The sequence below is a fragment of the Xyrauchen texanus genome, chromosome 9, assembly GCF_025860055.1.
Source record: "Xyrauchen texanus isolate HMW12.3.18 chromosome 9, RBS_HiC_50CHRs, whole genome shotgun sequence".
NCBI lineage: Eukaryota > Metazoa > Chordata > Actinopteri > Cypriniformes > Catostomidae > Xyrauchen > Xyrauchen texanus.
The window spans coordinates 44,125,282-44,141,064 of record NC_068284.1 but is presented as its reverse complement, the minus strand read 5'-3'; the positions used below and the strand labels follow the sequence as shown (position 1 = coordinate 44,141,064).

The 15,783-nt window shown below is 38.4% G+C and overlaps 1 protein-coding gene across 1 annotated transcript in view; it reads left to right on the top strand.

The window, feature by feature from the left end:
- The first annotated feature begins 687 nt into the window (after positions 1–687).
- The window catches only part of LOC127649743 (E3 ubiquitin/ISG15 ligase TRIM25-like), a 30,780-nt gene continuing 15,684 nt past the window's right edge, over positions 688–15,783 (top strand). The window contains exons 1-6 of the mRNA XM_052134969.1: positions 688–1,307; positions 2,864–2,959; positions 8,092–8,325; positions 10,864–11,017; positions 11,153–11,206; positions 15,558–15,650. Coding sequence (XP_051990929.1) covers positions 711–1,307; positions 2,864–2,959; positions 8,092–8,325; positions 10,864–11,017; positions 11,153–11,206; positions 15,558–15,650 — 1,228 coding nt within the window. The 5' untranslated portion in view covers positions 688–710. The remainder of the gene's footprint in view (positions 1,308–2,863; positions 2,960–8,091; positions 8,326–10,863; positions 11,018–11,152; positions 11,207–15,557; positions 15,651–15,783) is intronic.

Sequence of the window (15,783 nt, the reverse complement as noted above, 5' to 3'; positions counted from 1 at the left end):
GCTTAAGACAGTGCCGAAAACATACAAAGCAGATTAGCAAGCATCTGCATAAAAGGACACATTATTCCATCTGAGGCCTAAAAACAGTTACAGTGAGGCACTTACAATGGAAGTGAATGGGGTCAATTTTTGGCGAGCTTGAAGGCAGAAATTTTATAGAAACACTTAAATTAATTCTTCGGTTAAAACTGGTGTATTATTTGAGCTGTAAAGATGTTTAAATTGTTGTTTACAGGGTTTACGGCATTTTGTCATGGCAACAAAGTTGTAAAATTGGAGATTACACAGAAAAGGTTAGTAAGTGATTTTATCACACTAAAATCATGTTAACACATTGTTTACATCTTGTGGCTATACTTTTGAAATGGTGAGTATTTTAACATTAACGTACTGGCCCCATTCACTCCCATTGTAAGTGCCTCACTGTAACCAAGATTTTTTTTAAAGGAGGGACGAGTCGAAATATATCAGCATTATGCCACAAATGCTGTCAATTGAGTTTAACTTGTATTGAACCTGGAATATTCCTTTAATGCATCACTTTAAACACTGCTATGACGTAACAATGCTAAACACTGCAGATCTCTCTGAAATGGAGTTCTCGGTTGTTGTGCATGGCAGCTTTCCGGCCCCTCCCCCTCCTGTCAGACTCCATGGTCACATGACTCACTTCCTGCATAAACAAAGCTCGCCTGGGTTTCGCTTTTAAAATGGCGCAAGCTGGAGTTTTCCTGGAGCACGACCAGTTCAACTGTTCCATATGTCTGGATGTCTTAAAGGACCCTGTGACTATCCCATGTGGCCACAGCTATTGTAAAGGCTGCATTAAAGGATACTGGGACCAAGACGACAATCTGGGCATTTATGGCTGTCCTCAGTGCAGGCAGAGCTTTGCACCCAGACCTGTGCTTGGCAGGAACACCATGCTGGCTGATGTCGTGGAGAAACTAAAGAAGACAGGGCTCCATGCTGGGCCAACAACCTCTGATCCGAGCCAAGCCAAGCCAGGGGACGTGGAGTGCGACGTCTGTTATGGAAAGAAAAACAAAGCCTTTAAATCGTGTCTGGTTTGTCTTGCGTCCTATTGTGAGACCCACCTTCAACCTCACTTCGAGTCAGCGGCCTTTCAGAAACACAATCTGGTGTCCCCTTCAAAAAAGCTACAAGAACAGATGTGCTGTCGCCACGATAAACTCCTGGAGGTTTTCTGTCGCACGGATCAGCAGTGTATTTGTTACCTTTGTTTAACCGATGAGCACAAAGGGCATGACACTGTTCTGGCAACAATAGAGATGAATGAGAAAAAGGTAACGTTTTAAAGACCAGTTCTAGAGACTTTTATGTGTGTAATGTTAGTGTTTTGTTGCCTGAAAATGTAAATTCTGTCATCATTTACTCACCCTCGTGTTGTTCCAAACCGTTCCCTCCATACAATGAGAGTGAATGGTGACTGAGACTAACATTCTGCAAAACATCTCTTTTTGTGCTTATGGAGAAAAATAAATAAAATACGGGTTTGAAACAGCACGAGGGTGCATAAATGATGACATAATTAGCATTTTTGGGTGAACTATTACTTTAACCCTTGTGCATCAATTAAAAAAAGTTACACATAGGTTCATTATGGACAAAAATGGCCATGTCCAAAAACTGTCATGAAAATATTAGAGATTTATATTTTTTTCCACTTTCACTGACATAATTTTTTTAACCAGCATCAGCTCTAATCATAATGACCAAACATTCATTCATTTTTAGAATTTTAACCCTTTAAACGCTGGTTTGTTTACATAATGCCACTGTTGTTTTTTTAGGAAAAAATTAAAAATAGTAATTATTATCAATTTAATAGATGCTAAGCAGAATTTTTTTTCTTTGATTATTAGAGCCTCGGATATGTCAATGATTAACAACAACATTCATTTTGATGCTTTCATATTTTTTATGCAGTATCAGATTTAAAAAAAGCTACCACTCAGGTCCATAATGGACAAAAATGGCCATGTCAAAAGTGTCATAAAAATATTATAGAATAATATTTTTTCTACTTTCACTGACTTATATTTTAACCAGCATCAGTTCTAATCATAATTACCAAACATTCATTTATTTTCAGAATTTTAACACTTTAAACGCCGGTTTGTTTACATAATGCCACTGTTGTTTTTTTATAAAAAATATAATAATTATAATTATTTTCAATTTAATAAATGCTAAACAGAATTTTTTTAATTTTTATTATTAGAGCCTCAGACACATACAAACCACACTCTGAAATCCATACCAACACACTCACACAATTATATATTCATAATGTATCTAATTGGCTCTATAATATGCATAAGCCAAAAACAGCAGAAAACAACAACAAAAGCTGATGATATGCCAAACCTGAAAAAATGGCACGATCTGATAAAAAATATTTAAAATGTAAATTTTGAAGCCTTGCCAACATAATGAAAGCATGTTAAACAAGATTGCATAATTTTATAGTTAAATGGCACTGGGATTAAAAATCGCAGTTTTAATGGGTTTCAATGTGCCATTTTTGTCCAAAACAACGCTAAGAGGGAGTATTTTGTGTAACTAGTGCAAAAAATATTTTTTTAAAGAAAATAGGGTGAAATATTAAAATTCCAATAAAAATTCACACCTGTGGAAAATTTTATGCAGTTAGCATTAACACAAAGTTATCAAAAAAACAAAACTGAAAAAGCCAAAAATGTCCACAAGGATGCACAAGGGTTAAAAGTGTTTGAAATATAACACGGTTGAAGAAAGTTGGTGCATGTAACTATATAACACATGGATGAATAATGTTTGTTTATTTTTTTGAGTATGTACGTTGTGTTTTTCCTCCCAGAATGCTCTCGTGGAGATGCAGAGGATTTCCCAGCAGAGAATTCAGGAAAGAGAGAAGGAGTTGGCTGACCTGAGACAGGCTGCACAGGCGCTCACAGTGAGTATGATGTGTTTACATGTGTCTACTTCACAATTTGCCTTGAAGTTTGGCACTTGATAAGGCCTCTCGGTTTAATCCAAGTGTGCCGCACAAGCCCTCAAAAGTGAAGCCAAAACGTCTCGATCGCCCCTGGTGACTGGTCCTAGTATAGGTCATAAACCCCGCCTGGGACGTGAGACCAACTAAACAATTCAATTGCACTTCACATATCTTTTTTCCAAAGATAGTTTCTGTCATTTACTGTCGTTTCTATCATGTTGATGTAATTTCAAGTGTTTGTTTTCAAAATAAGTTTGTTTTTAGTTATTTGATGCAATAGAATCGGTGCTGTGACATCATGATTGACAGCTGTGATTGACAGGTTCACTGAGCGAAGTAGTCACTGAAGCACCAACTGACTTTTTTTCGGGATCTTCGGAGGACTGAGGAGATTGGAGCTTTAAATTTAATATCTAAATTTCTATAATTAATTATTTCACACCGTCAAAAGTGCAGGGGCGTGTCCTTGCGATTGATTCAGCGAGAGTGAGGGCGGGGCCTTGATTTCGCGGCTTTACTTCCTGCTCACTACTGCGCAGGTCTGGTCCCGAAATCGCAACTGCGCAGACTCAAGTCCCAAGATGTCAACGCCATATCGGGACACTGGCGGCTTCAGTTCTCATCAATGGAAAAGAGCGAAGGGGCGTCGTCCATCTTTTTTTTACAGTCTATGGTTTAATCAATATCAGCCCTTCATCACTAAACTTTTAGTTCTCCAATAGAAGTTTGTTTTTGTGGAGCTGTCTTCAGAAATGATTCACTGGCCAGACTAAACATAATGTACTCTATACATGTGTTTCTTGAACTTTGGGCACTTTTAGCCCTGTGAATTTCAAGAAAGTAAGTTTATCTAGTTTAATTTGTCTACTAACCATGTCCAACAGTGTACGTACATGTACAACAGGAGATTAGTGTCATTTGTTTCTGAAAGTCATTACATTTCTAGCACATCTCAAATACTGTTGCATTTAATAGAATTCTGTGGCGGAAATGTCGGTGATGGAAATAACTTTTTTTATGTTTTTGAAATGGATGAATTTTGTCTAAGGCTAATTTCACAGCTTGTGTTTTATGTATCTCAAATACACGTAATTAAATTATATTTTCACACTTTGAATGATTTTGTAAAATTACAGCTTGACTGGAAATGATCGGCAATAAAAAATATTCTGATCACAAGTGTTATTAACCTTGATTTTTCTTTGTTGTATTCAAACATCACTTCACTCAAAAAAATTATTAGATTTACGCATTTCAATTTCATAAAATTCTTTAATAAAATAAAGCTTTTTTTTTTTAATTTTAGCAATCTTTTGTAAAATTAAATATTTAAGTATCTTTAATTTAGGTAAACATGACACAATTGGATGAAATTTTATTATGAAATTTAAAGGGGTCATGACATACTTATATGTGTATGTGTGTATGTGTATATATATATATATATATATATATATATATATATATATATATATTGTATTATCTTCCCTGAGTTTTACTTTTAATGTTAATAATTGTTTTTGTTGTTGAACCAAACAGTCATAATTGAGTCATATAACAGTCAAAATTGAGTCATATATATAATCATTTTCCACCCTGTCTCTGGCCCTCTGTCTGAAGTGCTCAGTTTTAAGCTGCCTGGCCCTTTAAGACTTCAATGTAGACGCCCACTCCTTTGATTGGCTACCATCATGCAGCTCTTCCAATACAGCCATTTTTGAAATGCAGTCCGAAGAAAATGAACAAACTCCACACTACATTTCAGAGTTAGCACATAACATTAAATATATTTAACAACACATTTAATCTGAATGTATCAATCTGTTCCCTCTAAAACAGCATAAACGATCAAGCAGTTGTGACGTTTGTGAATGGAGTTGGTTACACAAAGACCTGCATGTGTTGCTCGCAGTCAGTGGCAGCAGCAAAATGAGGCACTTGTATCACTCTTAAAATGCAGCGCACATCGCTAGAAATGCATCAGAATGATCAAAGACGTCCATTGAGTGCATGTTTACAAAAGACCAACGATTAAAAATAGCACAGATGGGTGCAAAAACAGTCCAGGACGTCTTCAACAGCAAGACAGTAGGGGATCCTTTTTATTACATGACATCACGTCTTTTAAAACCGGCGCGATATGTATAATGACAGTCAAAGCTGTGCATGTTTATGTAGAAAAACATTTAAATCCAGACAGGCACATTATAGTGTCCACTTTGGATGAATCTCCATGACAGGCCCCATCTCTCTCCTCTTCACCTGTGTGACTGACTGAGCATCAGTGGGTGGGGCCAAGGGTGCAATGACGAAAAGTTGGCCTTTATGTTCTACTGAAATGGCAGTCCTATGCTGATGTATTTGTTTCTTATGATGTCACAAATTCCAAATGAGCCGTTTTTACAGCTTGGCTTGAATAAAGAATTCCAGTTCTGAAACTTACAGTATGTTTTTATATTGCAATGACCTCTATTAAAGTCAAAATATCAAAGACAATTTTATTCCTGATGTCATGACCCCTTTAAAATGCATTAATCTTAAAAATTGGCTGAAATATTTCACATTTCATAGCTCAAGTATTCTCTTTGTTGACACTTTTTTGATTAAATACACAAATGATATTTTCACACTTTTTGCATAATTTGGCAAAATTACAGTTTAATTGAAAATTATGGTCAATAAACTCCACAGATTTCATATTATCAAACTATAGTTTAGGCAAGTCGTTTAGGACATCTATTTGTGCATGACATGAGTAATTTTTCCATGAATTGTTTACATACAGATTGTTTCACTTCTAATTGACTACATCACAATTCCAGTGGGTCAGAAGTTCATATACACCAAATTAACTGTGCCTGTAAGCAGCTTGTAAAATTCCAGAAAATGATGTCAAGCTTTTAGACAATTAGCTTCTGATAGGCTATTTGGCTAATTGAGTCAATTGGAGGTGTACCTGTGGATGTATTTTAAGGCCTACCTTCAAACTCTGTGACTCTTTGCTTGACATCATAGAACAATCAAAGGAAATCAGCCAAGACGTTTCTCCTTCAGCGACACACACCTTCTAGACTACTAAGGTCTTCGCAGAGTTTATTTTTAACGATCCCCAAAGGAGATCGGGCCTTTTCTGTGGTGGCACCACGGCTGTGGAATAGCCTGAGTCTCACCTTGAAGTCTCACCTTTTTTCACTTGCTTTTAACTGTGCTTAATGTGGGTTGCTTATTTTGTTATGTGTCATTATATTTTCTACATTCTGTATTTATATGATCCGTTTATGCTATAATGTGAAGAACTTTGGTAAACACGTGTTGTTTTTAATGTGCTATAGAAATAAAATGGATTGATTGATTGATTGATTGAAAACGGCAGAAAAATAAATTGTGCACCTCCACAAGTCTGGTTCATAGGGAGCAATTTCAAAATGCCTGAAGGTACTACGTATCCATCTGTACTATACAATAGTACAAAAGTATAAACGCCATGTGACCATGCAGCCATCATACCACTCAGGAAGGAGACCCATTCTGTCTCCTAGAGATGAACGTAGTTTGTGGTGAAAAGTCCAAATCAATCGTAGAACAACAGCAATGAACCTTGTGAAGATGCTGGAGGAAACATGTAGACTAGTATCTTAACTCAGCAAAAAAAAACTTTTTCAGGACACTGTATTAGAGATAATTTAAAGATAATTTTGTACAAATCCAAATAACTTTACAGATCTTGTAAAGGGTTTAAACAATGTTTTCCATGCTTGTTTAACGAACCATAAACAATTTATGAACCTGCACCTGTGGAACGGTCGTAAAGACACTAACAGCTAACAGGCAGAAGGCAATTAAGGTCACAGATATAAAAACGTAGGACACTAAAGAAACCTTTCTACCGACTCTGAAAAACACCAAAAGAAAGATGCTCAGGGTCCCTGCTCATCTGTGTGAACGTGCCTTAGGCATGCTGCATGGAGGCATGAGAACTGCAGATGTGGCCAGGGCAATAAATTGTAATGTCTGTACTGTGAGACGCCTAACACAGCGGTACAGGGAGACAGGAAGGACAGCTGATCATCCTCGCAGTGGCAGACCACGTGTAACAACACCTGCACATGATCGGTACATCCGAATATCACACCTGCGGGACCGGTACAGGATGGCAACAACAACTGCCCGAGTTACACCAGGAATGCACAATCCCTCCATCAGTGCTCAGACTGTTCGGAATAGGCTGAGAGCGGCTGGACTGTGGGCTTGTAGGCATGTTGTAAGGCAGGTCCTTACCAGACATCACCGGCAACAACGTCGCCTATGGGCACAAACCCACCTTCGCTGGACAAGACAGGACTGGCAAAAAGTGCTCTTCACTGACAAGTCGCGGTTTTGTTTCACCAGGGGTGATGGTCGAACTCTCGCTTCACGTCGAAGGAATGAGTGTTACTCCGAGGCCTGTACTCTGGAGCGGGATCGATTTGGAGATGGAGGGTGTGTCACAACATCATTGGACAGCGCTTGTTGTCATTGCAGGCAATCTCAACACTGTGCGTTACAGAGAAGACATCCTCCCTCATGTGGTACCCTTCCTGCAAGACAGGAATGTCAGTGTTCTGCTATGGCCAGCGAAGAGCCCGGATCTCAATCCCATCAAGCGTGTCTGGGACCTGCTAGGGCCATTCCCCCCAGAAATGTCCGTGATCTTGCAAGTGCCTTGGTGGAAGAGTGGGGTAACATCTTGCAGCAAGAATTCGCAAATCGGGTGCAGTCCATGAGGAGGAGATTCACTGCAGTAATTAATGCAGCTGGTGGCCACTCCAGATACTGACTGTTACTAATGATTTTTCACTGACCTTAGAATGTATATTTATACTCTTTAAAATATATCTAAACAAAAACAGAACCCTAGACGTGTAAAAACTATAAAACTTTTAAAGCTTTTCAAATTCATGTAATTGCCCTTTTTATTATATATTATATGACCATTTTCCACCCTCTCTCTGACCCTTGGAATTAAACAGGTTGTTGATGTTTCTGTAGACCACCTCTGTTACGATTGGCTAACCAATGGATGCTATTTTTATTTTTTTGCATCCACTCAGATTTCCGCACAGACGGCACTCGATGAGAGCGAGCGTATTTTCACAGAACTGGTGTGCTCTATAGAGCGGCGCCGCACTGAAGTGAAGGAGCTGATCCGAGGTCAGGAGAGGACAGCAGTGAATCAGGCTGAAGCAGTTCTTCATCAACTGGAACAAGAGATCACGGCGCTGAAGAAAACACATGCTGAATTAGGAGAGCTCTTCCAAACAGAGGACCATATCGCCTTCCTGCAGGTAATGTTTATTTTTAACCAATTCTTTTCCTAGCTGATATACAGTACCCTAAATATAACAACAGTCTCTCTTATATAACCTGGAAGTAGGTGTCTTGAACAAGGACTCAGTAGTGATTATTTATGAATCACCTTTCCTGAAGTTTGAAACTACAATCTTCTGGAAAGTTACCAGGGTAACTTTCCAGAAGAAATATTCCTGGTTCAGTACAAGTTAAGCTCAATCGACTTAATATGTGTAATATGTGTGATGACGTGTTTAAATCGCTTGCTAACCTTTTCCATGTAAAGCTGTATCCAATTTTAAAACTTTGTTGCCAAGACAACGTAACTGCATTAACCCTGTCATTTATTACAATTTAAACAACTTTACCGCTCAAATAAGACACAATTGTTAATAGAAGAATTAATGTAAGTGCTTATATTAAATTATAAGCATCACATTTCTGCCTTTTTAAACCCTCCAAAAATTGCCCCATTCACTTCCATTGTAAGTGCCTCACTGTAACCTCGATTTTTGCTACTTTTGTTTTTATAGATTGTTTTATAAAGAGCGACGAGTCGAAAGTAACTTTTGTGGTAATCAAAATTAGCAATGAGCTTGACTTGTATTGAACACGCAATATTACACTAATATAACATACTCCATTGTGAACATTTACAGTTACTGTAGGATGTAGTAATATATCTTTAGTTTACATTTTTGTAGTTTTTGAATTGAAAATTCGGTTATCATTTACTCACCTACAGTCGTTCCAAACCTGTATGACATTCATTCTTCCGTGGAACACAACAGGAGATGTTTTGCAGAAATTCCCAGCTGTTTTTGTGCATCTAAATATTCCAATGAAAATATACAGTGACCATTAGAGAATTTAGTGCACGTGTCATATTAACTACATTTATGTTGCTTTTTCACTTGTATGTAGCTGTACAGTCCCTGTTAACTATGTTTTCATTATAGAAAAAGAATAGCTAAAAAATTCCTGATATCACGGCCCCGAATATACTTCATACGGAATCGAAGAACGAAGGGGTGTGACGTAATTTAGAACAAAATGGCGAACAAGGTGTTTTTGCGTTTTGTTGCGGTGGTTCGTAACTACTAGCCTGAGCGAACTTTTAGCAGAACTTCCTGCCATTGGTCCATGTCATTGGTAGGTGTGACCAGGAGCTCCAACTACCTTGATGTCGGCAGCTAATTCCCGTTCACTGCGTTTAGTTAACATAAACACCGCCGTCTAGCGTTATTATCGAGCTGGTGGAAATTTACCAACATCTATATGATCGTTCGCATAGAAACGTTTCCCAAAACCATGTCAAGTCATTTTTATTTGTATAGCGCCTTTGACAACACCCATTGTTTCAAAGCAGCTTTACAGAAGATACAAAAAAATAACCTTGGGAGAAACCAGACTCACTGTAGGGGCCAGTTCCCCTCTGACTAACATCATGAATATAATGCCAATATTACTTATGTATAGTGCAAGTCACGGTTTAAAATTATTAAACTAAGGAAGTGTTAAGAGTCCGTGTTTAAACATAGATTTTGTATGTATAACTGAAAGATTAATGACCAATGTCTTTGAAGTGCATCTTGGATTAACTGCAGAGGTTCACATTGATGCATCGTCCTTTGTTAGTTGGCTGATAAAGGCTTTTGTTGGCAATTGTTAGTCATGAGTGTAGTCCATCAATAGGCCGAGGTGATGCAGGCAGAGTTCATTGAGGTGCATGGCAGTTCAACCTGGACAGTATTTGTGGTGGGGTCTGTCCTAAATCCAAGGTTCATGCAGTGGCATATGAAGTATCCCATGTCTTATGGTTGGAGTTGGCATCAGTTCATCTTCTGAAGTCCGTCGTAATAGACTGAAGTGATGTTTGACTGGCACCAGCTGCTATAGTCGTCATCACACAGCGACACATAGCAGTGGAGTCCAACACGAAGCAGGAATGGAGCTGGATCCAGCTGGTTCTGGTGACCTCAGGATAGGAGTCCCATGATTGAGACAGGGAAACAAATAAATAAATATTAGTATTGATGCCATTCAATTTATTGCAGCGTTATAGATCATGATCACGGTTTCTGGCTCCGGCAGACTGAACTAAAGTAGCCTAATTATGGGTTGATGGATAAATTAGGTGTATGCCTGGTTAAATAGATGAGTCTTTAGTCTAGACTTAAACTGAGGGAGTGTGTCTGCATCTCGAACAGTGTTAGGGAGATTATTCCATAGTTTAGGAGCCATGTATGAAAAGGATCTTTACTGAGCGTCCTCATATTTAAATGTACTTCTAAGAAAATGACACACACATGAGATTACATCATTCTCTGCTATAATCTGTCATGATATGTAGAGGCAAAGATGAAAACTAGCCTTTGTGGATATAAATACATATCAGTAATTGGATTTTGAGTTTTCAATTTGTACTCGTTTTAAGTCAGACCTCTGCCTACAGGTAATATAGTTGCATTTATTTGCCTTTCAATATGAATGTTACACTTTCACTGTATTATTTTTCTTTTACTGTTGCTCAGAATTGCAGGTCTGTGTGTGCTCAGCCTGCGCCTGTTGTCTTACCTGCAATCACCTTTGAGCCAAACTTTGGGATCGTCATGACAGCGGTATCCGAGTTCCAAGCTCTCTTAGACGATGTCTGCCAAGGTGGATTTGTCAGTATTTCGGAGAAAGGTGAACATACTTCACTTAAAGGGGTGTTAATGCATTGTGTTTAAAATGAGGCATTTAAAGCCATTAAGAAAGAAAAAAAATCAATATTGACTGTTTTATACAATGACAATCTAAATATCCTGTTCTGTTTCACAGTGAATGATGTTACTATTATTCAGTCCACGATCCAAAAACCAGATTCTAACTTAGGTAAGAGCCATAAACACCATAAATTCAGCCTAGACAGAAACCTTTATGTGAGCTCACTTCCCAAACCTAGTAAGCTGTCTATATAAGCAGTTTTTTCTGCTTCTAAGGCAGCATCCTAACCGAAATGGTAAGCTTGGGACTCATAAGATTTGAACTTTGTCTTAAAGGATTCGTTCACCCAAAAATGAAAATTCAATCATTGTTTTCTCAACCCCGTGTTATTACCCTATATCACTTTTTTAACACAAAGGGAGAAATTGTGAAAACATGTTGTGCTCAGTGATGTCATAATGGCAGTTTATGGTGACCATGACTTCAAGCTTCAAAAGAAAGCAAAAATACAATTCAGAAGTCTAATAAATTGTTCCACGAGACTCATGATTGTTATGAAAGCATACGATAAGGTTTGGTGAGAAACAAGCCGAAATCTAATGTGTTATTTAGGGAAAATATTCACTGACCATTGATCTCCTTTGTGAGTTTATTATAGGGCACAAGAGGAACAGCAAACTGCGCCCTCTCGACATTGGGGCGTTCAAGCGAAAACTTGTTTTGTTTATCCTCCACAATGATAGTGACAACAGAACACAACACGGCTGCACACAAACCAGAGAACAGAACTTACTAAACATGTCTGAAGAGTTTACTGTTGAAGAATTTATGCATTTCTAAACCCAGCCTTTTGTTTGGAAAGTTTTTGGACCGGTGCCAGTTCACAGTGGACGGAGTTACCGTGCGATGCCGAAAATAGAAAACAAGCGATCGATACAATGTACCGTCGCTTGTCACTGCTGGTTAGGACAAAAACTCTGATAACCATAGAAAATATACCTTTTATCGCTTGTCATTTGCCATCAGGTTAGGACAAGATGTGACCGTGGCTGCCTGTAGCCTCTGTTTCTGATGATTTCCGAATACCCAGTTCAAAAAAGCAAGGCTGGGCATAGAAATGCATCAATTCTTCGGCTACAAACTCTTCATGTACTTGCATGTAAGTTCTGTTCTCTGGTTTGTGTGCAGTTGTGTTGTGTTTTCTGTTGTCACTAACGTTGTGGAGGATCTGTTTTTAGATAAACAAGACAAGTTTTTGCTTGAACGCCTCAATGTTGCTCTCGTGCTCTATAATGAATGCGCACAGGAGATCAACCCTCAGTGAATATTATCGATAAATAACGCGTTAAATTTCAGTTTGTTTCTCACCAAACCTTATCGTATGCTTTCATAACAATCATGAGTCTCATGGAACAATTTATTAAACTTCTGAATTATACTTGTGTGTTCTTTTGAAGCTTGAAGTGGTGGTCACCATAAACTGCCATTTTATGACATCGAGCACAAACTTTTGACAACTTCCCTTTGTGTTAAGAAAAAGATAGAAAGTCAGGGGTAAATATACAGTGACAATTTTCATTTTTGGGTGAACTGTCCCTTTAACATGTTACTAAGCTAATGACACTATTCTAATAACAATTAAGAATACATAGCATACACAGTGGGTAAAATAATACATTTTTAAATATAAAGGCAGATTTATTTAGTCAGCATTTCTCTGGACTGACTAACATCTCCATGAAGGATTCATACAATGCTGCCATAGATTTGGGCCAAATTGAGGCATATCTGACTGTATTCTTGCACTAAAAACAAATCTAGAAAACAGCTAGTGGATGGGGGCAAAAATGAGTTCTGCTGTTACTTACCTACTGTACCTCTTGGAGCCTTTGCGTCGAGAGTGCACATACTGAATGTGATACCTTTAAATGCGGTCTATGTAGGCAGCTCACTCGGTTTTGGAGCAGAGCTAAACTCAGCAAAAGAAGAAACGTCCTCTCACATTCAGCTGCTTTTATTTTCAGCTAACTTAAAATGTGTAAATATTTGTGTGAACATAAGAATATTCAACAACTAAGCCATAAACTGTTCACAGGTCAAAGTTTCACAGACATGTGACAAACAGAAATTGAATTATGTGTCCCTGAACAAAGAGGGGATCAAAATCAAAAGTAACAGTCAGTATCTGGAGTGGCCACCAGCTGCATTATGTACTGCAGTAGGCTTTCAAAACTCAAACTGCAGTAATCAGAATCAGATTTTTTTAAATGGTTTTAGTTCTGATTTTGAACTAGCAAATGCACTAAACGATTTTTACTGTAGTTTTGACAATTTGAATTTTAGTAAAGAAATCCAGGAATTGAGCGTTAAGTTAATGGATGATCAGCATTTTAACATTGACCTTCAGGATGTTGAAAAAGCTTTCAGACGTGTAAAGGCAAATAAAAGCCCAGGTCCTGATAGCATTTGTGGCAGACCATTAAAGTCATGTGCAAAAGAATTAAGCCCTGTATTTCATGAAATTTGTAATAAGTCTCTGAAAACACAACATGTACCGATCCTTTGGAAGGATGCGGTGGTCATTCCTGTCCCTAAATGTAGAGGCCTTAAGATGATAAATGATTTTAGGCCGGTCGCTTTGACTTCCATTTTAATGAAAATCCTTGAGAAATTAGTACGGTCTGAGATTTTGAGGTGGACAGAATATCGATTGGACCCTATGCAGTTTGCATATAGACCTCACAGAGGAGTACATGATGCTACAGTCACAATGTTAAATTTGCTATTAGGACACTTGGATGGACAGAGGACACATGCTAGACTTTTATTCGTTGACTTTTCTTCGGCGTTCAATACAATTCAACCACACATTTTAATTAAGAGGCTTTTAGATCAGTTTGTGTTAAGTAATAATTTGGTTGGATTTTGAATTTCTTAACTAATAGAACACAAAGAGTAAAAGTTAATGGTGTCTTATCTAAACAGATGAGTTCCTCTACAGGGTCTCCTCAAGGATGTGTGCTGTCCCCACTTTTATTTATTTTATATACTAACATGTGTCAAAGCATGTATGAGAACAGATTTATTATAAAATATGCAGATGAATTTACTTAAGGAGAATGAGACCTCACATGGTCCAATTATTGAGAGGTGTTTTTTCAGATATGTACTAGGGGTCTTATGATTTTAAGACGTTATAAAGATTATATGAAATGCTCTTGAGAGCATTATCTTTTTGAGAGCACTTCACTAAGTTTATGAGTATTTTTTTATCTGTCCTTAATGTGTAGTGTAGTGTAGTGTCCTGTGTTTTGTGTTTTTTGTATTGGATGCCATAGAATAGAATGTCATTGCACTGTAAAACAAATTTACCTACGGGTACAAATAAAGTAAACAAACAAACAAACAAACATCTCCTCCTCATGGACTGCACCATATTTGCCAGTTCTTGCTGTGAGATGTTACCCCACTCTTCCACCAAGGCACTTGCAAGATCACAAACATTTCTGGGGGAATGGCCCTTGCCCTCACCCACCGATCCAACAGGTCCCAGACGTGGCTGGTGGCATTGTCATGCTGGAGGGTCTTGTCAGGATGAGTCTGCAGGAAGGGTACCACATGAGGCAGTTGGATGTCTTCTCTGTAATGCACAGTGTTGAGATTGCCTGCAATGAAAACAAGCTCAGTCCAATGATGCCGTGACCCTCCACTTCCAAATCAATCCCGCTCCAGAGTACAGGCCTAGTGTAACGCTCATTCGTTTGATGATAAACGAAAGTCCGACCATCACCCGTGGTCAACCACGACATGTCAGTGAAGAGCACTTTTTACCAGTCCTGTCTGGTCCAGCGAAGGTGGGTTTGTGCCCATAGGCCAGTGATGTCTGGTAAGGACCTGCCTTACAACAGGTCTACAATCCCTCAGTCCAGCCTCTCTCAGCCTATAGCAGACAGTCTGAGCACTGATGGAGGGATTGTGCGTTCCTGGTTAACTTGGGCAGTTGTTGTTGCCGCCATCCTGTACCTGTCCCGCAGGTGTGATATTCGGATGTACCGAGCATGTGCAGGTGTTGTTACACGTGGTCTGCCACTGCAAGGACGATCAGCTGTCCTTCCTGTCTCCCTGTTCCGCTGTCTTAGGCGTCTAACAGTACAGACATTACAATTTATTGCCCTGGCCACATCTGCAGTCCTCATGCCTCCATGCAGCATGCCTAAGGCACGTTCACACAGATGAGCAGGGACCCTGAGCATCTTTCTTTTGGTGTTTTTCAGAGTCAGTAAAAAGGCAATAAAGATCTCTAAAGTTATTTGCATTTTTACAAAATTCTTTTAAAATACAGAGTACTGAAAAAGGGACGTTTCTATTTTCGCTGAGTTTATATACTCCAACTTTAATAGAATATTATTGTTAGACGAAGTTTTCTCTTAATCTGATGAAACATTCATTAAAAACATTTCTGATTTTGATATGAATGTGAATTTGCTTTCGGTGCTAACAGGATTGTTTCATTTCATAGCTATATCAACACCACTACTCTTTGGCCAGTCCGGACAAAATCCTTTTACCATAAATGCCCCGACATTTAGTCTTTTTCCATTGTCATCACATGGTAAGTATAAGGAAAATCTTTTATTGTGGAATTATGATGTCACACTGTTGATCCAATTCTGTCTTTGAAGATGTTAAATGAATGTTACGGTTCAGTACATTTTAAGCTCAGTTGACGGGATCTGTGACATGAT